The sequence below is a fragment of the Falco punctatus genome (genome assembly GCF_963210335.1).
Source record: "Falco punctatus genome assembly, chromosome: 3".
NCBI classification, from domain to species: Eukaryota; Metazoa; Chordata; class Aves; order Falconiformes; family Falconidae; genus Falco; species Falco punctatus.
Genome location: NC_137582.1, coordinates 104331097 through 104357087, shown reverse-complemented (window position 1 = coordinate 104357087; position 25991 = coordinate 104331097). Strand labels below are relative to the sequence as shown.

Below are 25991 nucleotides of genomic sequence, written 5' to 3'. Positions count from 1 at the left end.
CCCCTGCAGTTCCAACAAGACAGACTTCTCTGCAGTCGCATGATCCCCTTGTGTGCTGTTAAGCAGCTCTGTTTTACCCGGCAAGCATCTGCATTTGAGCAGTCCATGAAAGTGAAAGTGAAATCCCACCCTAGGCATGTTTCCATCACATCTTCCTCCTGCAGAAATCACCAGTTCCAATTAACAGCTTTGGTCTTTCCTGCAGACACCCAGGCATACAGTTTCAAAGTGTTGCAAGAAATGCTGCATATGCCTCCTCATAAGGGCGCCAGGCTGCTACGGAGAAAACCTGCTGGAGGACTCCCTGTCTGCAGTCTATCTACAGGAGCTTCTCCTCTCATTAGCCGAATTCAGAAAAACGACATAATGGTTTGTACCCCAGAGCGACAGAGGACTTGTTTTCTATAGCTCTTTAGGGGCCCTCCATGGGGAATTAGTCATGGAGTTGAGTAATATCTATCATTTGACAAAGCCCAGAGAGTGAGGAGTCATTTGACAGGTTAACAGGAGCACAGAGCAGCTGCTATATTTAGGTGCCATTAGCATGCACATGTCTTCACACATTTCTACTAGGCACACACCTGTGCTCCTGGACGTCCAGAAGGCAGGGGAAAAGCACAGTCAAATGCCAGTACCTTCCCCACATTTCCCAGGGAGGGGGTAAGAAATGAGGGGATTCTCTTCTCCCTGCCTTATCCCCACCCAAGTTTAGAGCCATTTAAATCCTGAAAGCAGACATGACTTCTGCTCTCCACAATCACCACTTCAGAGGCACACAGCACCAATTCTCTCCTAGTCTGAAGAACAAGACAAAGACACAGACCGTATCTGGCTCCAGGTCTTCTCCCTGTGTGGACCCTGCCCCAGAAGTAGCTTAGATAACGCAAAAAACCTGGAAGTTTGAGCCACTGGTTTTCAAATGCTTCTGATCTGCTGAATCTTGAATATTTTCAGTGAAGGACTGGACCCCTGCAGACTGAACTTAAATTTCCTGGTAACAGGCTTGCTTTCCCTGATTACATCCCAGAGACGCTCAGAGTCCAAACACCAGGTAGGATCAGCAGACCAAAGGATGAAAAACAGTGGTCCAGGCTGTGACAGGGACTCTTCGAAGCTGAGCTCAGAAGAGAGCGCCAAGCAACAGCTGGGGCAGCGGCTAACCTCCAGATCCGAAACATACCTCTGCTGCTGCTACTGCTCCTGCCTTCTCACCACCATAACAGATCAGGAAGGACGCAGCAAGGTCAGTCATTACATGCCAGCTCAGTACGATACCTGCAGTGGTGCTGGAGAAGCCCCACAATGGCATGACACGGCACACAATGACATTAACTGGCCCTGCTGTACTTACTACAGAAGGCAGAGATGCGTCGAGCATCCCGTTAGGTGCCCCTCCTCCCTCCCTGCAGTGCCCCTCTCCTACCGATTTCTCAAGCCAACTGAAAACCATCTCCCCTGCACCCTACGAGGTCCCTGTGCTTTCAGCTGTGTAAAAAAGAGCAGCAAACCAAGCAGCAGCTCCACCCCCAGCTGCCTGGCTGCCTTGCCTGGGGGCCTTTCATACCCCCCCTCCCCGCAAGCAGCCCCAGGATTCAGCCAGCCTTGGATGAGTCACCTTGCCCATCTGGGTCTCTCCCAGGGTAGTGCGTGGGGGTGGAAGGGCTGGGGCTCATTGCAGGAATTTCCACACAACCCTTTCCTAACCGCACCCCACTACAAGCCGCCAGTGGAGAAGATGATAGCACACAGCAACACTCGCCACGGGGGACGGAGATGAAGGGAAGAGAAAATGAGCAAGGATCCGGCGCCCACTTGCACTCTGTGCTGGGATGGTACTGGTATGGGGATCCTTAATGCAAACACAGCTCAACAGCAGTCTTGCCAGGGAAAGCCCCTACATAAGGAGAGGAATGCAGTCTCTTTCAGATGGATTTAAACTATTCCTCTGGATTTTCCTCCCTCCAGCTCAAAACAAAAGCAGAATACAAATGTCACAGTACAGCACAAAACAACATCACTTGAACTCCACAATGTAGTCTCCGCACAGGCGGTAACAAGACAAAACCAAAACCCAGCACAAACCCAAATTCTGAGGGATACATGGAGAAACAGCCAAAATAAGAGTTAACCGAATCAGGGCCAAAATCTTGTATCTATTAGTTCTGGAGACATACTACCAGGTCTAAGAGACAGCTCTTGAGAACTAAATGCCCTATTAAAATAAATAGGGATCAGGTGGAGAAATCCCTCCAGACATTTCAAAAGGCTCCACTGAATCTTCCTCTGCACAGTGTTCAGGCAGGTGAGCCATTCCCAAACAGAGAAAGGTAACAGTAAAGCAATACCAGGCACTCCAACAGGCAGAGGTCTGGGTTTGTTTAGACACTGGGTGCCAGCTGGAACTCAAGAAAAATCCCCTCTGAAATCACATTTGAAGTCGGCAGGGTAAAAGAAAAGCAAGGAACAGTATTCAAAAATACAAGTTCAATGAATGACAATTGTGCATCCTTTAGCAAAGGCTGCAAATGTGGAATTTAGGTGGAAAGAAATTCTGCCCCCTTGGGAGGCCACTGATTGTTCACTGATTCCTGCAGTCTCCTGAGATGTTATTTGCTGAGCCTAGGAGGTCAGCTGGAAGAGGGATAAGGGGAAGGTGATTAGAAGAGCTCCCCTGGAGGAGGGATACCGCACAAGAGTGCCTTATTTTCAGGCAGATCTGTTCTGCTGTCACCACTGTTCCTGCCTGTCTTGCCTTGCAAGCAGTGAATATGCTACTTAAATCAGGAACATGCAGCATGATTTCCTGAGCTGTTGCCTCTCACCCGTTATCTTCTCCTAAGAGTCGCTGTCTAGGTTTTTTTATTCCTGTCTTAACTCACCTGCCAATCCACAGTTGGAGCAGAGCTTACTTTTTCTTGAAAATAAGGTTACACGCTGTCCTCTCTGCAAGGAAGCAGAGCACAAGTTGAAAAACTTTGCTAACTGCTCTGTTCTGCCCAACGGTCCTTTCACCTGCAGGGAAATGAGTGTACAGGTGGCAGAGAAAAATGGTAAGGCAGCAGAAAGTAGCTCCTCCTGTTTGGTACACATCCTTGATTCTCCAGGACCTGCACTAAACTCTGTGTCTTCTGGCTCACATCCAGCTGATCTTGTCCAGTCAAACACAGAACGCTCTCTTGTCCAGTTCTGTCTGAAACTCAAATGCCTTGTTAGTTTTCAGGTGTCTCCCACTCTTCTCTAAATTGTACCCCACCACTCTTTCCCACTAGCTCATCTACTGGTTTCTTTCTTCAGTGTTGTCAGACATGGGCTTTTTTCAGCCCCTTTTACAGAGGTCCACGTCACGCTCATCACTGCAGCCACCAATATACAAGAGAGCAAGCACGCACTGAGGTATCTGTCGCTGCAGCACATGCTCCTGTCTAGATCATCATTGTGTACTCTTTGGCTGCAACAACAGCTAGGATACCCCGAGCGTAACTCCATGGTGCTAGGTACTGTATAAGCAGAACAAAGGAACAAACCCGACCCCAAGATCTCTGCTGTTTAAATAAAGACAACACTTGTAAAAATATCTGACAGCTTCTTAGCTCTTATTTCCCTGGAATTTTCCCTTCTTGCTTATTTTATTGCAAATGCAACAGTGGGAATTTTATACAGTGCAACTATTTCTTCTGAAGCATGTTTGCAGCTGCTTTGGTATTTCCTTCTGGATTTTAGTATTTCTGGTACCACAGAGGGAGACATATGTATTTTTTAAACTAATTACTCAGAACAGCCGTGTCACCTCATGTGACAGAAAGGGGCTACACTTTACCTGTCGTCAAAAGGAAGGCAGCCCACACTGCACTCTGCGGCAGCAGCCCTCTGCAGCCTGTTAAGAGGTAATTCAGCAGTAACAAGGGAAAGAGAATTATCTCAAATATATTTCAGGCTGCTTTGGTCAAGATTTTGTCATCCAAGTTGGGTAAACACTCACTGTGCCTTTTGGCTTCCACCTGTAAGAACCTGACTTTTTGCATGTGTAAAACTTTGGAAAGGGCTGCAAATTTCTATGGGGTATGTGGGCCAGATGTGACAAAAAATAATAACCAATATAGTGTTGTTTCTATAATTCTACTGATAGCCATGGCCTGCAGAGCAGGGGGCATGTGCTGGGCAGAGAGGGCAGGAGAAGCCAGGAGCCAACACATACTCTGTATCAAGCTATCCCTGCTTTGAAATTCCCCAGCAGATCCTCAGACTGTTTCTTAACAATTCTTTGCTGACAGCAAGGCCAAAACTGGGGAAAGCCGAGACATGCTAATGCACATTCCCTTCCGAACCCGTGGTTCGTGTGGGTATCCCGGTGGGAAGTTAACGCAGCATTAACTCCACACCCTCCCCTTTATGGCTTTTAGTACACAGCTAGAGGAAGGAAAGGTATCTTTAGGGCCCCCTGTAAGGGAGAACTCTGCAAGCAAAGGTTTTGAATCGTATGAGCTGCCAAACCTCTACCCGTTTCCCCCAGATCTAGACGTTTTGCCTAGGCTGCCTGACCACTCGCCTCTTCCCCTCCTTCTTTCCAGATGAACTTTGGCACCATTGTCTGCACTTTGTTAACCCAGGAAGGTGTGCTTAGAGGCATCATACGGTTTCAGCTGAGGCTCTTGAGTTGTTTTTTTTTCTCACCCAATTTTCCATCTGGAATGATTAGCACACAGGGTGGATAAGCCACTTACTTGCCCAAGGTCACAGAGTCAGTTAGGACCAGGGCCCCTCCTCCATGCGACTGAGGTCCTTTGCTCTTGCTACTAGGTCAAAGAGTTCCACGAGCCACAGCTCCTTCCTCAATCTGCCACTGACTCTTTTAGAGGCAACTTGTGACACTCACAAATCACCACTCCACAAAGGGTCTAATTCTGCAGCCTTGGCAACCACATCAGTGTGTAAAGCCAAACCCTACTGAAATCTCTAGAATCAGTGCCAAAAAATGGCTGAGAGTGAGAGAACAAGCTGCCCAGGAGCACCTCATCCCTCAGATGGTCTGCACTGCACGCCCTTTTGTGTATAGGCATCAACCTGGTTTGCAAAACCACCAGGACAAGGCGGCCTGTGTAATTCAGTGCTGCTGTTTGCACAGCAGCTATGACAGCAAGACTGTGATCCACATTACGGATTCTCAAAGCTTTCCCCTTATAATGCGAACTTGCCATTCATGTACCTGGCAAGCACGTTATCCTAAGGCTCAGCTCCTTGTCCTCTCCATGTTTTATCCTGGAATTAGACTGAACAGGTTAACGGCCCTAGAAGAGACCTGGTTAGGAAAAGGAGGGAGTGATGACTTCAAGAGAGAGGGATAATCTAGATGGGCCAGAAAGGCAGTTTTGAATTTCTGGCTGTATTTTTAATTAATTGCATGGCACTTACAAGCCGATGACAGGTGTTCTATAAAGCTAAAATAATTAAATAAAATAAGCATAAGCTAAATAACAGTTTTGTATGTGCCATGCATATTTAAATATTCAAATCATGAGTGTGATATTAATAAAATATATCAAAGTTCATATCGATATAAACCAGATTTATTGAGCTATATATAGTACAGCTGGGCCTTATAGCATCACAGAGGTGGCAAAAGCAATAAAAAACTAATCTGTTTGTAGGCAAGCAGCCATATTCATGTTTGATGGGTTCGTATAGACAGCAACAAAAATCTGAAAACCTAGCTTTATTTTCTAATTTTCAAAGATCTGTAATGAGCAAGTATTGCTGCATTTCTGTATATGACATCTACAGATCCTTCTCTCCACACCTGACATGACTGGGACGTAACACGCTCCACATACGTGCTTTGCATTTTGATGACTATGTCTTCTGGGGCAGCCTTTGCCCCAGCACGGCACACTCCAGCCCGTTTCCCACACATTCACTTACAAACTGTTTAAGCCTTCAGTCAGCCCTAAGCTGCTCTAATTTATGTCACAGAACAAAAATGCTCTCAACTACCATGAAAGAGCTACATAAAAGAAAGTATCTTCCTCTGTCACCTTCTTCCCATTGAGCCCTGCGCTGGGTGCAACTCAGCTAAATCCCATAGATTTCATTCCAAATAATCAAGTTGTTCCAGTTATGCAAATTTAAAACTCCAGGAAAGGTGAGGGCATCAGTGATAGAAGAAAAGGGGAAGCCACTTAATCGACCTCAGCATCTACAGCCAAATCCAGTCTGATGACACAGTTAGGGTAACTGCCAAGTAGGTGCCCAGCACCCTGTGTGTTACAGTGAGTTGATCCTGATTCAGAGCCTTCTGACCAGCCTGTCAAACCACACCGAAGAGCTGCCACAGCAGGGCCTCTCTTTTTGGTCAGTCTTAGCTGACAGGTAAAGATTGAGTGAGCCATGGAGACTGAGCATCGCTTCTGCTCCCCTGGAATAATGCCTTCTGCTCAGGGCAGCAGAGGAGGTGCCCTTAGGGCTGGCACAAGAGAGGTCTGAGGATAAACAAGGCATCTACTAAAACGGAATGGAGCCTCGGGGACTCTGACACAGGGGCTGAACTCCACTTCCAGCTCTCTGGGATGAATCCCTGGATGGTTACATGGGGTCAGTTCCTCTCCTTATGCCCCAATTCTCCCTCATCCCTTCCATTTCTAAAACAGGCATTTTCGTATTGAGGGAAAATAATGCGGCACCTAATATTGGTCACTTTCTGGCAGTAATAATGGAGTCCTCCTTCAAAAGCAGAGCCTAGCTAACGTTATATCATGAGAGCAACCAAAAAAGCCACAAGAAGCACACACACAAACGCCAGCACGTTTCAGAGTACCCTGTGGAGCAGGCTGAGTGATATCACACATCTTTTTCAGCTCTAATTACCAGGATTCTCTGATCAAGGTAGAATTATTTGCTGATCAAGGATATTATTGATTCTAACTCTCTGGCCTACTGGGATCAGTCTGAATGACATAGTAGACCCTGACAGATTAAAAATACTGTCAGAACTTTCCAGGGAAGCTTTGAGGAAAGATTCTCTTCCCATTGCTGCCTTAGCATATGTCAAATTTCGCAGCTCGTAGGATATCAAGATGTTTCATGCCAGCCGAGGCTAACAGCACAGCATCTTACTGCAAGCCAGTGCTGGAGATGTTTCTCTGTACAGATGAATCCAAGCCTTGTGAAGAGGGAGGTGGATGACAGGGTATTTCCTAATGGTTATTCTAGCAAGCAGTAAACTTGAGAGTTCCAGGTGTGTCACATCTCCACTCTTCTCTTGCACATACAACCCCACCTGACACCTTTCCAAGACCATTTAAAGAAAATGTCAAAGAAAGGTAGATTTGATTGTTTAAGGAGTTGCAAGCTTTGACACAACACACCGTAATCACTTCTCTAGGTAATTCAAATACCACCTCGCTTTGTCATCTGGTGGCCAGACAGGATGACTTGACTGAAAGATCAGGAGAGAACAACAAAAGCAGCCAGACAAGGAATGTAAGCTACCATAGCATCTACGTGGGGGGAAAAGGCTTGGCTTACATGAGAAAGCCATAGAGGTCGTTTTTTTGAGGCTCAACGCATCTATTCATTACCAGAACCCACAAGCTGTAAACATTCAGTCTGGCAAGCAGTGTACACCACAGTGAGAAGATGAAGAGAAAGCATCATTCTCTTCACAGAGCCCTAATGCACCACCAGCTGATCTGCACGCCAGGTTTCCGATTAAACCAACACTGAACAACAGGAGGAAAAAAGGCAGAAGTCCCACTGGAGACATAAAGCAAATACTAAGGAGTAACAGACTTTAAGACAGCTGGACATTTCATCAGCGTAATATGCAGTAAAGGGCCTTTGTAGTGCTGAAGGCCTGTCCTTCCCCACCCATTATAAAGATTTTAATCTTAAATAATTGCATGCGTAATTTTAATAATTCTTTCATTCACTGGAGAACTCCAAGCTGGTTTGTAAACAACGGCTTATGAAGGATGGGACAAAATAATGGTTTCAGTCCATTGCTATATGGGAATGGCAGAACTGTCAGAAATGCTGATAAAGTAAGAATGTTCAGTGACTATTTAATTTCTGCACTGGGAGAGAAATCTAGCTCTAACATGGTATGAAAATTAAATACTTTTCATTCCAGCATTGAATTAGGAGTCTTCCAAACAGAAAATTCTAAAGTTATATAGTTCTAAATGCACAGATTTAGGTAACTTGCTCACAAAGAGTTTCAGAGAAGTTCCTTAGACGCTTTACTCAGGATTTTTAATGACCCTCAGAACAATGAGGAAATACAAGGTAAGCAGGAAAACATAGCACTGTGTCTGTGTTCTAAAAAGCATAAGCAGAATAATCCAAGTAATTTTACAACCCCCAGGAGAAATAATGAAATAGAGGAAAACGGACAAGTAGTAATAGATTAAAGGAGGGTGATATAATTTATGCAAATTAAAGCTTGTTAATGGAAAGATGTTAAACTAATATATCTTTTTTGCTGAGACAATAGTGCTAGTGTAATATGCTTAGATTTCTGCAAGTTATTTGATCTTACACCACACAACTTTTTGAATGAGATATTAGAGCATTACAAGCCAACATGGCACAAATTAAATGGATTAAAAGGTGATCAGAAGACCTCAGAACATAAGCACGTAACCAATTTTCCCTAATATTTTTATCCACGACCTGAAGAAAACAAAGAGTCTTCACTGATGGTTAACATAGAGAATGTACGAGTTAATGGCAAGTAACGAAATCCCAGGGTCGCAGACACAAAATAGTGCGGCTTAGCAGGTGAAGCTGGCGTTTTAAACGCAGGGGATATTATCCCAGGAAAATGTGACTCTGAAAAGAGTACAAGGGTCAGGGTGGGAATGAGGTGAAAAGGTTTATTATGGGCAATGCCCCAGCCATATCAATAATGTGGACATAAATGCCAGAGCAGCAACCTGAGCGGGAAGATTATAGCGTGTGTATATATATATATGCTTGACATTACTCGAATACTGTGCTAACAGTTAAAGACAGATGCTGATATATAGTGTTGAGGTTTTGCAGAAGAGTGTAAATGGATCAAGATTTGGGATTGCTGCATTATGTGGAGAGACTGAAGGACTTCACTCACCAAGGAGAAGGCTAAAAGGTTTCTTGGTGGTGGCCTAAGGCTACTAAGAGGGAGTTCCAAAGGGTGACACACAAAGCTGTAAGGAGACCAAGTAGCAGGAATGCGACACTGAACAAATTCACATTAGCAATATCATCATCGTTTCCTAAAAAGTGATAGTAGTTACCCACTGAAACTATTTACTAGGATCAATGCAGGACAGGATCAGGACATTTAATCAAGATTGGATGCTTTCCTTAAAAAGAGAAGTACAAAGACAAGCCACCATGAACAGGAACTAGCTTGGGGAAGGAAGTCCTACTGCTTACCATAATGCAAGAACTCACTCCTGATGGCGTGAGTGGTCTCTTGCCCTTTTAACCCATAAATCTAAGTATTTCAGTTTCCATATGCAATAACAGAGGTGCTCTCCCCAGCCAGTATACGGGGAAGCTGAATCATGGAAAGGTTAGCACCTACGTCTCCAAAAGCCATGCAAGGGTACCGAACACTACACAGATTCCTGATGTGAAAGGGAAAAAAGGCACATGGGCCCCGAGAAAGTATGTTTCTGGGCAAGTCAAGTTAAACATCCCAAGTAAGAAGCTGCATTTGATAACAAAAGTTGGGGAAAGCAATGTGGGTTATCCTCAGCAGGGAAAAGGGCAGAGGCCCATACACCTGACTGCCAGCCCACTGCATTCACTACTCCACAAGTGAACAGAGCCAGTATACACAGGACGATTATCCTGATGTGCAGGGTATGGTTTTGATTCTGAAGTTACAAATCAGGTTTTCTTAATTAAACATGGAGTTTGCATAGTTACGTTTTGGCTTTAGATGCCTCTCTGTCCATAGGAATATGTAGTAAGCAGGAAGCAGGACTGCTGCCAACTGACATCTCAAAATCTGGTGTCTATTATATTGGGTGGCGTATTCAGTGGTAATAAATAGCAACCAACCAGAGCAAAATCCTTCTCTCCAAATGCCCTGTGCTTTGCCACTGAAGTGCGTGATTAGCAGCCTTCTAGTATGATCCCCAACACCAGCCACAGAAGAGTCCCAAGCACCCAAGTTCATTTTGCTCTTCAGTGTCAGACAGCTCCATCCAGAGAACATGAGTTTAGAAAAAGAATCATGCACTGAGACAACATGAAAGAGTTCCAACAAATTAAGGGCAACTCCTCTTGCGTACAATTTAAAACATTCAAGCAACTTGAAGCTGGAGCGCAGCCTCACCACAAAGAATTCTGCACTGTGTATGTTTCCAATTGATTCTCCCTGTCAGTGCCGAGAGACCTCCCCAGGTGGAGGCTGGTCTCCAAACATGGGAAATCACTGAAGCAACCGATACTTAAGACTTTATTGTGTATTGAACACGTGTGGTCTTTACCGCTGCTGAAGTTACAAAGCCAGATTCTTCCCTGGCTTACGTCTTGGATCCCCCCCCAAAGCTGGACAGGGGTCATGTGGGGCAGATCTCTGGGCAACAGAGTATGATTATCCCAATTGAAGCTGAAACCTGCAACAAAAGTGAACACCTGGGTCACTTCCTTTCATACAGTATTTCCAGCTCTTCCAGTAGCTACACTGGGTGTGATACAGCAACAGCTCCGCCGCTTTACCCACTCTAGGTACACCTGGAGCCTCATTTCCCAAAGCAGCCACAGCCAGTGCACAGCAGGACAGGTGAGAAACTTGATCACAAGCTGGAGCTGTCTTGCTTCTGTTATAGGGTAAAGATCTGAATTCCAGCTTTTTCTGTATTTTGGAGTAGTCTCTGCTTTGTTTCCTAGTGGGATTTGACACTTCACTGCTCTTTTCAGTGCACTTGAATCCTGGATAAAGGTGAGAATTCAGACTACCAAGCAACAATATTCTATCATCAGCATGTCCTGTTACCCTGTTAGTGAGGGTGGAATTATACGTGGTACAGATCAAGACAGAGTTTGGTCTTAAGATACAGTACTCACACACAACCATTTTTCAGACTCCTCTGTCCTTCCCTCTCTCTTACTTTACTGCATGTAAGTATTTGCCTGTGATATGGGAGGAAAAATTAGTTTTCACTCTTGTTTCCAAAGTTTGGTGTGATAAGTGGTCCAGAGCATTAGGAATTCCACCCACAACAACATCATTACTCTCAAGATGTAAGTTTTCCAGCATCACACCCCTAAAGGAAAAGCACACTAACTTGCAGAACATGTATTTCAAACAACCTTTAAATATACTTTTTTTTTTAGATTCTATAGTGATTTAAAGACAATAGCAGAAACATCAATGGAAGAACTAAATCCTCCAATAGCAAAGATGATTTTTTGTCCTCTGCACACACCCGGGGAGAGAAATGCTCACCAGCCTCATGGAATTACTTTTGCTGAACTCATTTCTGAGAAATCCATCACAGCAAGGTGAGACTTCAAAAAAACAGATCCACAATGCTGAGGCAAACAAGTGCAGATCCACAGACTTCCAGCCCTGAATTACCAGCTCATGAATTTCAAGCCAAAAGTGTTTTAACAAATGACATTGTTAATTTGGGGATTAAAAAAAAAACAGACCTAATGTATTATGGTTTTATTCAGAATTAAAAGCATCCCTATGAGGAATACGCAGACTGCCCTTCTCACTCTGGAGGGTCTGCTGCTTGACGATTTCAAGACCACACACTGTCTACTATGCCTACAAAAACCTCAGCAGAGGTGTTTTGAGCTGCACCTGAAGGACAGGACCACCACCAAATAAATAAATTAATTAATAAATCAGATCTCTACTCTGAAAGAGCCAATTTAGCTTGATAAGAGATGTAACTGCTCGAGGGCCAGAACACACCAAATTTTCCATGCTCTGCTACATGTCCTCTGATGCAGACTAAATTTTGATGCAAGCTATGCCAGTCTAAAGATGAAAAAGAAGTCAATGGTGTTAAACTGATATAAATCTAGACTGACTGTGATCAAAGTCCAATCCTGCATTCACACTTCCATGCTTATTTTAACCCACATATACTTTAGATCAGAATATGATGTTATCAGTTCTATTGCAGCTAAGCAAGAACATGCCAGGCATGGATGAGGTCCCAACAGTTTTAGGCATTGAACGCAAAAGGAGCAAAAAAACTACCCAGCCATACACAACACAAAACTTTTTTTTTTTAACTGACCCTAAAACACTATAATACTTCAGACTAACAGTGTACAATTTTTAAATAACACTGCTACTGTGAACTCTAGTTCACTGAACCATCACTGAAGAATCTTGTGGTGCCTTCCTTTCTAAGTGTACTTTATGGTTAAGTGGGTGAATCACAAGGGGGAAATAAAAAAGGAACTGATATCATAGTCCACTCTGGGGAAAAAAAAAAAAGAAAAAAAAAAGAAGAAATAAAAAAAGGTGTATTTGTGTGGTTCACCTCATGTCACAGAAAAAGAGATCTCAAGAATTACAGCTGTGATGAATGGTGGGAAAAGTTATTGATCTAAAAGAATTCATTTTTACTATAAGGGCTGGTACTTTTACTTATTTAATAAAGGTCTGGCATCAAATCACTGTGAATTTCAGGATTATCTAATTCTATCTAATCTCATTCAATCACTGATGCTCCAGACTGTAGCAGAAAGGAATGGTTGCCCTTTCCTGTCTTCAGGGGCTATCTCCGGTTACCCTAGCAACACAGCAAAAGCAGCTTCAACAGAGCTGAGTACCACCTATCACATTCATCTCCGGATGAAAAGAAAGGATGGGGTTACAAGGGAGTTTTTGCAATTTGATGGGTAGAAGTAGGCAGAGCAGCAGGTACCATTGGAGTGGAATTTGCTCGTAACTCTGAATTAGCAAGGCCCCAGAGACGCAGTGATAAATACACCCTTCTAGAGGTAAGACACTCATTGACAGCGAACTAGTCTGGTAAAGCAGCCTCCTTGCTTTCAAAAGAAAAAGTTTTATACTAAGAAGCTGCAGTGATTAAGAGGCCCAAGTTAACTGAAGCTGTTTAAAATCCCAGGGCTGCTTTTTAAATTATCTGAAACAACCACACACCTCCCAGCACTAAACTGGGAATCAGCTACAAGAAAACACACAACTTTTTTGCAGTGTCATCACTAGAAATATTTCAGATGTATTCTCTAGACCAAAAGGCTGTTGAGTATCTCTTCTATCACCAAAAGCTCTCAAGTTTTCCTGCTTCCGAATTCTTGGGAAACCATTCAAGAAAGTTCTATCTCCTTAATCGATCAGCACAATGCAAGAAGAAGTACTGCCCATCATCTTCTATCTTATGGCAGAAGATACTGTTACTCTTAGAAATGTTGATTAAACCTTACCATAAAGTCTTTTTTTTTTTCCTTCCATTTTACAATGTGATAAAACAAAAGGCCACATCGAGGCCCAGGTTTTTCAGTATGAGCAGGCATCAGCACAGAAACCGCTCCCAGACAAGTGCCTTCAAACCACACTGAGGCACAGCAAGGCCTCTTGCTCCACAGCACTGCCCCTACATCACTTTCAAAGGGCTGAGCTCCAGATGCATGCTGGTAAACACAGCAAATTTAGCCAAATACACAGGGCATTGCCACTAGCAAAAGCAGCACGTATGCAGCTGAACAACATATTTTTCTGGCAAGCACCCCACTGAAAAAAGCAAGACTGTGTGTACAAGCCCCTAGTCCAGCATGACAGTACAGCAGCCATGGGGACAACAGCCTTCGCTGATGTCTGTGGACGTTACACCAAGGTGAGGCTGCCTCCAAGGAGCTGGCTTGTTGGCAAACACTGGCGCAAGTTTCTTTCAGGCTGAAGATTTAAAAGATTAATTAAGCCTACTTTGCATACTTATTGAAGCTATCTTGACATCTTAAAATGAGAGATTTGATGTGCAGGCATATTTTTGTACAGGTAATCAAAGAACAGGGCAAATTTGGGCTTGACAGTATTCCCAGATTCTGTGGCTTTGTATGCATGTGCAAAATAAAGTGAAATCACTAAGAGCTTAAAGTTCCACATTGACTAGAGGTAAAATAAACAAGCAAGAACGTTTCTTTCCATGCTTGGGAATTCCCTCCATCCATTCCTCCTCGTTGTCAGACACATTATAAGAAAATCCCCTATCAGATTATATTTATGACCCAGGGGAATGTGTAATTTCCTCTCTGTTCTCACTGGTTTTGTTAAAATAACAGAGCCAAAAATAAAAGAAAGGAAATGCACTGCTCCAACAGTGGAGGTAGTACATACAGAAGATTTACCTTTATATAAGAGGAGTATGAGAGTAAAGCAGTGGTGCTAAAGATGTTCTCTGTTTTATTTATGGAACTGCGCATGATTCCTGCAACAATATGCAACTTTTCAGGAGATGTCTTTCATTGCCCTCAACTGGAAAACACAAGTTTAGGACACAGAGCCCTATAATGAGTTTTTCACTGACATCTACCAGAAGTGAGGAAGGTGAGCACCTCCGGACAGGAAAAAATCTAAAATGGTGAGAACAGTGATTCTTCAGCTGTTGACTAAGTGAAGATGACGCATTTCAATATGGAGAAGGAAGAAGGGAGAAAACAGGGCATAATAGATACCAAACAAGAATCTGCTGTGTAGTAAGACTTCTTCCAGATGAAGAAAACAGACTGTGCATAAGAGACAATGCAGAAAGGGGGGGGAGGGACTGGGACGGGGACAGGGGGACCGAGGACACAACCCAAACAAAAACCACAAAAGCAAACAAATGAAAGACAGAAAAAGGAAAAAATATAGACAACACAAAGTGATTTTTGCAAGTATAACATTCTGACCAAGCATTACTTCACTAAAAACAGAGTGGATCTCCTCTCTGAAGTCTAGTGCAAATAGAGAACTGCTGCTCTCTCCTCCCTGTCCCGTAACTGAACCAGAACAAGCCATCTGAAAAGTTCATCATCACTGCAAACTTAAATTAGTTGATAGTTTTAAACCTCAGGAAAAGAAAAATGAACAAAGTTTATGACTGAGTTAATTCTGATCCTTTAGTCACCTCTGCCATTTAGATCCCATGTTCAATAAAGGCATTTGCCAACAGGCTCCAAATTAGCACTGATCCCTTTGAATAGGGCCAGCAAGTTTGGACATAGACCACTGCAAATTAAAACAGGTGTCTGTGCCCTGAAGCAGCAGAGACAGCCCTAAGCAGTTTAATGACATCTCTAAATAATTTTGACAGCAAAACTACTTATCCTATGTCACCTTTACACTGCCCTTTACACACTGCTAACAAGACGATGTCGCTTTCCCTGCTTTTACGTATTTATTTTTCTTCCCATGCTCAACTTTCTTTTCCTCAGACCAGGACATTTTCTAGACCTGATGGAGTACAGTACAATTCACCAGGCAAGCAGGGCTGGCGGCAAAGCCTCCCCTGCATCTGCTGACTTAGTGTGTAAAACTGACTCCCATGGAGGCTGAAGGCTCCTACAACTGAGCCCACCAGAGAACATACCGCCACGGTGCCAGAAATGACACTCTGCCAGGGAATCCACACCACACAAAAGTCTGCAGGACAAGGGAACCCCATCTGCAGTCCTTACAGAATTCCAGCAGGAGGAAATTTGCTTGCTCCAAGCAGAACCCCTCATACACGCCAACCTCAGCACAATACTCTTCCACCATCTTTCAGGGAAGGTTAGCTTGGCTTGTTATTCACAAACACTAAACTGAACTCACAGATGGATCTTCCTCCATCCTTCCATCATCAAGATCTCCTGCGTTCAGTTTCTCATCGTTGCTCACTGGAACGGCAGAAACTCTCTACAGCTCTTGCACTGTAGCAGACCTCCCCCACTTGGAACTCCTTAAAACCCACTGTAAGATAAAATTACTTTCCTAAGCTATAGCTGCTTATACATCTCTGCTGTTCACTCACAAGACTGCAATCCAATTAATATTTTCCTTTCCAGAGGGTATTTAATAATCCACAAAATTAAATCCTTCAGTATTGTGCTGGCACTCTTAGTACCATTGATCTGGGTTTGTTCTGCCTCTGTGTAAAATAACAACTAGTCATTTTATTGGTCAACACCCGTCTTCCAAATCTCTGACAATCGTCATGCAGTTGAAGCATGCCCTGCTCATGAGCTGAGTTTAAGGACCATTAGGAAAAACTTCCAAAGCGGAACACATTTACGAACACCTCTCCTATAGCCACATCAACTCCCATTCCAAGTTTTACCCTGTGAACCTCTGTATGACCCAAGAGCCTTCCGAGGGAGAAGCAGACATACACGTGCCCACTGCCCTTGGATTAGAAAGCCTTGCAAGCTAAGGCTGTGGACTCAAACTCAGCACCTCTCCACAGTACTGGATGGGTTGTGTGAGTCCCTCACCCCGTTTAAGAGCACAACATGCCTCATCTCCAGTTTCTCTCTGAAGGTGATTGATGCCTGACAGATTTTGAACAAACTCTTGTTAAGCATTCAAGTTTAACTTTGAAGTTTGCAGTGCAACACACACACTGTACAAAATGTAAAAATCACCTGAGTGAAGTCCATTAAAAAACAGAACAACAACAACAACAACAAAAAAAAAAAACCAAACAAAAAAACCCAACCAACTGGAAAAAAACCTCCAACAAATGCTAACCTAAACTAAAATGTGCTGGATTAAAAGCAACAATCCAAATCAGCATGAAACCACAAATAAAAATCAACAGACTATGCCAAAGACCTTGGGGGGATAAAGAGTTTTATAAGTCTGCTTTACAGAGGGGCTTTTTTCACATTCATAAGGCAGCCCCCAGAGACACGAAGGCAAAAGTTATAAAAACAGTCCCCTTCACATAAACCCCAAGATTCTCCAGCTCCAATCCTTAAGTCCACAGCAGCTCAGGAAGGAACCTAAATCTAATCTATTCAGTTAAAAGCAAAATTTCAGACTTAATCCTGCCTCTACAGGCAGCCAACTAAATTTTCCAGCAAGCAAAGTCCTCTTCTCATAGCAAGGTCCTCTTGAAAGACTCGCATCCAGTGTGGAAGACTCTCCTTTCTGGGCCAGCCGCTGAATTTGGACCCACAAGGCAGCAATCTACTCAGTAGCCCAGGGATCTCCCTGCTTTCCCCAGGTGCAGCTCCATCCCTGGCTTTCCAGGCAAACATCAGAGCAGCCCACGGCCAGGAGGGCGTCACTGGGGAAGGGCAATGAATGCAGCTGCAGTCAGAATCCAATAGCCCAAGTCACACAAAGCCACGCTTTGGGGGAGATGCAGAGCTGCCTTCCACCCTGGCACCTCTGAAAACAGGGAGACAGGAGAATGCTCAGAAATCTTGGGCCAAATAACAGAGATCTTGCTGATTGCTGGCATTCAGGTTTGTAAGTAAGCAAACAGTTACTTTTTCCATTCTTGACAGTCTTGAACTAATGCATTAACCTCAGGGGCATCAAAAGAAAACAACAACAATGATGAGGAGAAGCAAATAAAAAGAATCACATATAAATCAAACCAAAACACAGCCCCAGTAAGCAAAAGAACTGCCATTGTCATTAACCAAATAACGCACAATTACTGTGTGTCTCGACATGCAACCAAGGAGATGGAATAAAAGAAAATAAAATATTCTGTTGGTGCTTTTTGTTTTGTTTGAATATGGCCATGTCACAATAGCTTTCTGAAAGCTTGCCTCTCCTTCTTTACCTGTGACCCGAACCTCAAACTCCAACATGGGTCACGTTTCCAACAGGCACCCTGTCCAAGAAAAGTGGGAAAAGAGGACGAGGAGGAGCAGTCAGCGTCCAGTCCTAACACACTTTCAGAGGCAGCATGACTTAGTACGAAAAATACAGCACTGGTCACACTCTGATAAGGGAAAGAATCGAAGTATACCTACCATTGAGCAATGCCTTTCTGCTGTTACACTGGATACACCATGCTGGACTTCGCAAATCTAAGATAATTTGGTTTAGGAATAAAGCTTTTAGTGCTGTTCTGAAAACCATTTGGTTTCCCCCACCCTCTGGGTGAAAAGACTGCTGCCGGTGAGCACACTGAGAAGACATGCCCCCGCTGTGGGTTTGAAAGTGGAGATGGAAAGCACGCGTGAACGGTGTTTGGAGCACACAGGGCAGCTCGATGGGGACAGCCAGAATGCCGTAGTGAACGGGTTTCACCAGACTGGACTGAAATCCATCCAGGGCTACAAACAAGATGAACTGTCTGCCCAGCACTGGCAAGTACAAATGCAGGGAAGGCCCCTGTTCACAGCTCACAACTTAGGTGGTGAAGGCTTGGCACCCCGCACTCCGAAACACTGCAGGGACCCAGAGCTGTGCCATTTCTCCCCTCCAGATCTGAAAGACCTGGGGTGCAGGGAAAAGGGGATGGGAAAATCAGAGGCAGAGGCAACCTCCGGAAGGAGACAGGGGTGGGGGCACAGTACCCCACTCCCCGTCCCTGCAGAGCTGGGACAAGGCAGCCACCCGGCCTGGGGGCAAGCCCTGCCCTCCCGGCCCCACGGCGGCACGGGGGGAGCCCTCCCCGCCTCCGGAGGGGGCCTCCTGCGCGCCCCCATGCCCGGGGGTTTCCCCCCGCACCCCCCTCCCAGTTCGGAGCGACCCTGCGGGGCCCTCCTGCATCCCCCTGCCGTCCCCCCGGGCGGCAGCGGCCCCCCCGCCCCGCCGCTGATTGATGGCTGCCGGCGCGCGGGCGGCCGTGGCCGCGGCCCGGGGGAGGAGGCGCCAGAGCGGCCGGCGCGACGCGGCTGCTCCCTCTCCGCCTCGCAGGAAACCGCCGGTCGGTGGCGGAGGGGACCCGGCGCCGGCCGCTGTCTGCAGCTGCAGCAAACGAGCTGCGACGGGGCGGCGGGGGGCGGCGGAGCCGGGCGCCGCTTTCCCGGGGCGCCCTCGGCACTGCCGGCACCGCGGCCGGGGGGGGGGGGGGGAGCGGCGGGGGCGGCGCGGCGCCAGCGCCGGGTGGGGGGGCCGGGGGCCGGCCCGGCTGGGTCAGTGCTGGGACGGGAAATGGGAATGGAATGGGAATGGGGGGGGGGCGGTGTCTGGAGGGCTCGGTTTTATGGCGGGGGCCCGGCCCCACTGGTGCCGCGTCAGGCGCGGGCAGCGGCGGGGGTGCACGGCTCGGCAGCCGCGGTTTCCAAACCGGAGTCGGCGGCACGATGCAATTTCCTCCCCGGCGCAACCCCTCCTCCCCCCGACCCCGAAAGGAGCCCCGGGCCTCCGGAGGAACAGCCGCTGCTGCTGCTGCTTCCCGTCTGGTCGGGGGGCAGCTGGATGTGACCCTTCCCGAGGGATGAGCCCCGGCAGCGCTGCCGTGCCTGCGGCAGCGAGCGCACAGGAGCATTCACATGCCCAGAGCAGCTGGCCTTGCCCCTGCTCTGCTTTGCCCCCTGCCCCTGACAAAGGCAGCGCTTTGGGTTGTTCTGGCCTGTTCCTGGCCTGATTTCGGGGCAGTAGAACCAGCTGCTGACTGGATTGCTCCCCGCCTCCGTCCCTGCCGTGTGATAACACAGTAGCACGAGGACCCAGGCACTGCAAGTCTCTACTTACCTACGCTATAAAACACAAATCATTTCTACGTTTGAGGAGAAACGGCCCTTTGATCTCTGTGGTGCTTAAATCAATGATCACTAAATGGGGAAAGATCAACTCTGCCCAATTTTTAATCCTCCTTCTTGTGTAGCCGTTTTGAACGTGTGCATGTAGCTATGACAAGGCACTACCAAAAGATTTCCAGTTCAAAATGTGAATTGTTGAGTCAGGTATATGTTCTAATTCAGAATATGCAGTAAGCACCGAGAGGAAGCAGAGTTCTGATAAAAGCTCTTACTGGGTTTTGTCCTTGCAGCACAAAGTCTCCCCCCTCTAACTAATTTACACAGCTGGGAAAGCTGTAGGAGGCAAGTCCAGAAGGATTTACTTCTTTCCCAAAACTACACCAACCTCTTCTTTCCTCTATCTGAGCTTCTCAAATTCAGTTCAGTTTTAAAAAAAATGCACTTGTTTCATGCAGAGCTGCCTTCCCATCTGTAAATGCATAGTGTATCCCTGTACCACTCCTAAAAACGTTGCTGCTTGAAAAGCACAATGTGCCATTCTGGCTACCACCTAATACAACTTGGTACCCAGAAAGCGACCAGTACAGCATCATCTAGCCAGACACTTCTCAACACCACCAGCAACTGTGGCATCATTTTGGTCCACAGAGCACTTGCTCGTTGGCTGCCTCTGATGCATGACTGGTAACTAAAGCATATGCAAAGCTCAAAACTGGAGAAAGCTTATTACAGCACATTGCACTTTGCCCTGTAAAGTCAGAGGAACTACATAAGTCCGTTGGAAAAGCTGGGTTTCAGTCTATCTGCCTTGCTGAGTTTGAAATACCATGGCAATGCTGCAGTATCTAGTACTCGTAAGCTTGGTGGACAGTTACTGCTTTAGTATGGACTGCTGCTACACAAAACAGACACAAGAGACTTGCATCTCTTCATGGTATCTTCACATTAATTTATGTAATTGTCAGTTGTTGCTCTAAGCCCCTTCTCATGTCAATGTATGTATTTGTATACATAAGCACGCATGCACATACATACTATGCAGAAATAATTTAAATTCACAATTCTGTCATGCGAAATTGCTGCAGAGATATTGCATGTGAAAAGAGATTGTCCGTTTGATCTCAAAGAAACAGTAAAAGAAAAAACAGTTGATTTCAGCAGTTAAAGGACATAAATTTCCACCTGCATCTGTTTCCACAGTGCTACTGGCAATACTCAAGTTGTTTTTTTTTAGACCAAGACCTGCTTTAGCTCCACAAACAGCTTTGCCATCCTGTTTAGATGTTACTGTATTTTATGGTTATTTTTACACATGATGAACTGTTTTTAATGCCTTCGTTTACTGTGATTTCAGTAGCCTTTTATTTATAGCATCAACATCTTTTTCATGAAAACACCGATGTTGTATAGACATTTTGGAAGTCTTAGGATAAAGGCAGACAGCAGAAAACACAAGGAAATCAAAAGTTGAAAAAAGATCTATAAAAGAAATCACTGTGATATGTGACATGAATGTTGCAAAAGTTGTAAACGTTTAAGATGAGCCTGCTCCTCCTGAAGTTTATCTAACAAAATTCACTACTGGCTTGTAAACTGTTCCGACTCTTAACACATGGGTGCGATTGTAATTCCCTTTTGCTTTATTTAGCCATTTTACACCTCTGCACAATACACAAAAATGAAGGGATGAGAACAGGGAAGAGGCTGATGAACGATCTGCCGTTTGCGTACAGACAGCTCCCCCTGAAAACTATGCAGTCACACTGTATGTTGCATCCTTTAGATCAAACACTGCTCTTCCCACCTCCTCTGTTAACAAACCCCTCTTCTGCTAGCCTTGCCACTAGACTGCGGGTACACTCGCCGTGCAAGCAGTGCTCTGGCACAGACTCAACGACTAGCCCTCAGAGTTCACGGTTTCATCATCTCGGAAGCAAAGGGATTTTTTTAAGGGAAGGAGGCGGAGGGGAGATGTCTTAACTAAAGCACATAGTTTAACAATAATCTTACCACTGGAGACGAAATTCGACACCCAGGGCAATCACAGATTGGAGGATGTACCTGTAAGATTCCTTTGGACATAAGAGTCTTCAAACTTTTCCCTAGATGCAGAGAAGAAGAAAAGAAGAAGAAAAAGGATCAGCATCTTTATAAAAGGAAAGTATTTAAGGAACGGGGGAGGGAGAAGCACGCGTCTCCTTCCCTACAAACACCCCTCCCCTTGCCTGCCTGCCAGCACCCACCCCCCTGCCCGCCCCTTCATCGAACTTTCTCCCATGCAGATACCCATGGAAGGTAGCACCAGCGCAGCCCTGGCGAGCCCCTGCCTAGCCTCGGTACCGGCGCTCCCGCAGCCAGGGGGAGCCGGGGCAGAAGGCGCAGCCGCCAGCCCGCGCAGCCTGCGCGCACCCGCGCGGGGGGCTCCGCGCTGCCCACGCCACCCGCGCAGCCAGCCCCGCGGCGGGGGCCGGCCCGTGCGAGCGGGGCAGCCCGCTCGGCGCCTCCCCCCCCTGCTCCTCCGACCATTTCAACCTCAGTCCTCCTGACTCACCCCAAAGGAATTGAGATTTCCTGATGGCAGCCAGGAGCCCAGTAATAAAAGAAACAGAAGAGATGAGTGGAGTAATGACAATTAGCGCAGCCCCCGAAGTTATTCCCCTTTTCTCTGGCGATCAATAAACAAGGCGAGGTGTCAGTCACCTCCTAATAACTCCTCAGACCCCTGGGCTGACACCGCCAGCTCTCAGCTAATTACGTGTCGCACTGATTCTCCTCTCCCGCTCCCCCCCCCCGCCCCGGCCCCGCTCTCCACCTGCCGCCCGCACCAGCGGCCCCGGCGCCGGGACTGCGGCGCTGGCTCGGGCTGCACCGCGGGCGGGAGGGGAGGGGAGGGAGGCAGGGCAGGCTCCCGTCAGCAGCCGCCAGCGCCGCGGAGGTCCCGCACCACCCAGCTGCGAGGGGAACACCCCCTCCGCCCCGCCTGCCGCCCCGCCGGTGCCTGGGCTCGCTCGGCGCGGCGGGGCCGCCGTTCCCCCGCCGCCGCCGGCACGCACGGGCGGCCGGCTTCCGCGCCCCGCCGCCCCCACACCGGCATTTGTCCGCTGGCCAAACCGCTGCCTGCGCCAAACGAAACTTATCTCCAAAAGACACGAGACGTCGTCCCCCCGCCCCCCCCCCCCCCAAAAAAAAAACCACACACACACAAAAAAAAACACACACCAAAAAAACTGTTCCCAAATCGCTCGGAAAACTTCGCCGCCCTCCGGAGAGCCCGGTACCGGGGCGCTCGGTGAGGGGAACGGGTAGAGAGGGACCCGTGTGCGCGGGGGAGGGGGGCACGGCCACAGGAGACCAGGTCCCGGGCTCCCCCCCCCCGTGCGAGCGCCCGCAGGCAGCAAGCCCCCCCGGGCCCGCGGCCAGAGCACGGGAGCGGGAGGCAGGGTGCTCGGGGGAGCGGAGCCGCGCGGGGACCCCGGCACACGCCGAGCGGCGCCTTTACCTTTGTGCCTGATGCTGCGCTTCCAGTCCTTGGCCGTCTCCCTGCCGCTGACAAACTGGAACTCGTTGGGGGTGAGCCACTCTCCCCGGTACCGGATAGAGGGTCCTTTGCTCCCCTGGCACAACTTACTGATGTAGAGCAGCGCCTTGTTCTCCCCGCACTCCACCTCGATGCAAGGCTCTCCGTTGTCAAAGAAGGGCTGGAAATCCGGGATGGAGGAAAACCTCTCCAGCATCAGGTCCTCGGGGAGGTGGGGGGGGTGGGGGTGGTGGGTCTCGTGGAAGCCCAGGTACGTGCGGTGGGCGAAGATCTGGTCGTAAGCCGGCGGGTGCGGGGTTACCACCGGAATGGCAGCGGCAGCCAGAGGGGCGAGATAGTCAGGTAAGGTTTCCATGGGCTGGTTAAAAGCTGCCAGGGCCATCTCTTCCCTGTCAAGTCGCTCCTTCTTGATAGCAGGCATGGTGCTGCTGCGCTCCCCGTGCGCCCTCGTCTCTCCAAACCACAGTGGCTCTAATGTCTCCGGTTCAACTTGCCCCCGCTCTGGCTGGAGTTTGGATGAAACGCGCCAGCAGCAGCAGCAGCAGCAACACAAGCACCTTTGGCGCTCGGGTGCCGGAGGTGGCTGGTATCCCCCGGAGCAGCCCGCTAACAAATCTCCTGGGCTGGCTCCCCAGCAGAGCTGTCTGGGATCCCTCTCCCACGGAGAGGCTAATGTACCGTAGACCCGGGAGCTGCTGTGTGGCTCGCAGATCTGCCCCTCTGGACTAATACCTGACATCTCGGAGAGGTCTCCGCTGCCGTAGACATTATTTTGGTTAAAAAAAAAAAAAAAAAAAAAAAAAAGCAGCTTATTGATTCCCCTAGATCGACCCACCTTCTCACCAGGCTGGAGGGTTCGCCGCCGCCCACCCAGCCCCCTTTCACCCTGCCCCCCTCCTTCCTTTAAACTGACACCTGGTTTATTTATTTATATGCAATAATTACAATTAAATGCTGCGCCCCCGCCGCTATGCCGCGCTCCTCCCCTCCCGCCGCCGCCGGGCGGTCGGTGCCCCCGGCTCTGTCCGCCGGGCTCCAGCCGCCCGGGCGCGGGGAAGTTTCCCGGGGGCCGCCCACCGCCACCTGCACAGTGCGGCCTCGCCCCGCTCCCACCGAAGCCTTTACGATCACTGCGAGTTGGCGTTTAATTTCCACTCCTGCACAAAATTTTAAAAAGCATGTTATTGCATTACACACATCTACATGTGTGTGCGTGTGCACAGACAGACATCCACGTTTATATCCCCGCGAGCTCGCGCCACGGCACGGCGGGCGCTCTGCCCCCAGACCATAAATGCTCCGCCGTGTGGGGCTACAGGCCCGGGCTCCCCTCCGCGCTGGGACGGACATATATTGATCTGTGCGCAGAAGTCACAGTATAGTTCAGAGACTCTGACCAAACAAGATTTCCCTCCGCCGCCGCTTCTCCAACTTGGCCCATTTAAACAGCAGAGGCGCTTGCAAGCGCCGCGCCGGCGGCGGGCGGGGGGTGAGCGACGGACGGCGCGGCCCGCACCAGCAGCCGCCAGCCCGGCGGGGCGGCCCGGGGGCCCCGACTTCGGCGGGCGGCGGCGGCGGCGGGGGGGCACGGGCACCCAGCGGGGGGTGTGCACCCGTGCGGGAAGGCCGGCCGCTTGCTCTCCTGGGCAGGCTGCTCTTGTCACCATACCTCGAGAAGGCGGGCAGAGCCTTCTCGTTTCCCATGTGGTGATGTAGCAAGGGTCAGGAGACACGGGTAGAAATTTGTTTTCCATTGCGAGCTGTGGCAGGCATGGCACAAGGTCCATGTGAAACTGCCCCGAGAGGACAACACGGACCCAAAATTAAGTTGCACAGTTGTTACAGAGATTTGTCACATCAACAAGACGAGTCCCCTACCTTTGGATAGTAAGTAGGATCGACTACGCAGAAAGAATCCCACCTAGAAGGGAAAGAAAAATAAATTATCTCCTTAAACACAGTACAAGGAATATGCCCCACAAGTCTTACAAGGTGGAAGAACAGCAAGAGTTCTGTATGGGTTCTGTCTTAAGAGTTCCCAGAACACCACCATGAAGTTCTTTGTCCCAAGGTGTGTCTCATTACTTGCTCTCTTACAAGGGGAGCTTGTCGAAAGTTGAACTTGCCTTCCAGCCAGCCCGACATGGACTTGCTGGTGTGACAATCAGCCATTGACATAGTTAGCAGGGTACTTTCTGAGCAATAACAGCCCCTGGCACTTCAGCACCATCTCTCAGATGATCTCAGAGCATTCACAGACAAGGAGACCCTCCAGACACAGACCACCTCCTCCTCACACCTTTTTGAGGAAGCTGCTTTTAGCTTCGTTTTACCAGTGGAGAAGCTGAAGCGTAAAGAGGCTTGAGATGGAGAACATGAACGCTGTACTCACACCGGGGTTATGCAGTACTGAGTCCCACTATGAGTGAATACAGGCTAATACAGGTGATGAGTTCACATCTGTGCATCCAGTGATTTTCCTGAGATCTCACAGGTGTTATTTTCTGCCACCACCCCCTCCCCCCCAAGCTCTCAGTGCTAAGTACCCCTCTCTACAAAAACTCCACTAATGGACCACTTAGGGGAACTTCTATACCAGTCAAGGTGGAGGAAACTGCCTCTCTGGGGTTCAGCAGATATGGGAATAGAATCCAAGCCCCAAACCTCAGTTTTCTCTTGACACTACTTGACCATGATCCTTGTTTCTTGCCTATTTATTCTCAAGAAATGCCAGCTCTGGGAGGCATCCTTGCTTCTTGCTCTAATGAAGAAGGCAGATGTACATACCCATCAAACCCTCTCATTTAGCCTTTCAGGCTTAGGCTCTTACTCTTAATGCTTCTGA

At 47.8% G+C, this 25991-nt stretch overlaps 2 protein-coding genes across 9 annotated transcripts in view; both read right to left on the bottom strand.

The window, feature by feature from the left end:
- The window catches only part of LOC308060857 (uncharacterized protein), a 28119-nt gene extending 6508 nt beyond the window's left edge, over window positions 1-21611 (bottom strand). Inside the window, exon 1 of the mRNA XM_080380067.1 lies at window positions 1424-21611. Within this exon, the coding sequence (XP_080236193.1) occupies window positions 18297-19394 (1098 nt within the window). The 5' untranslated portion in view covers window positions 19395-21611 and the 3' untranslated portion in view covers window positions 1424-18296. The remainder of the gene's footprint in view (window positions 1-1423) is intronic.
- SAMD11 (sterile alpha motif domain containing 11) overlaps window positions 1-25067 on the bottom strand; it is a 132511-nt gene extending 107444 nt beyond the window's left edge. The window contains exons 1-3 of one of the 8 annotated variants that reach the window (XM_080380032.1): window positions 25025-25067; window positions 23108-23901; window positions 21619-21710 (exon numbers count right to left, since the gene is read on the bottom strand). In XM_080380032.1, the coding sequence (XP_080236158.1) occupies window positions 21619-21710; window positions 23108-23885 (870 nt within the window). In that variant the 5' untranslated portion in view covers window positions 23886-23901; window positions 25025-25067. Of the gene's footprint in view, window positions 1-21618; window positions 21711-21894; window positions 22108-22159; window positions 22787-23107; window positions 23941-25024 lie in introns of those variants that run through there. The other 7 variants (XM_080380034.1, XM_080380033.1, XM_080380035.1 and 4 more) reach the window with 7 other exon arrangements.
- Window positions 25068-25991: the final 924 nt, after the last annotated feature.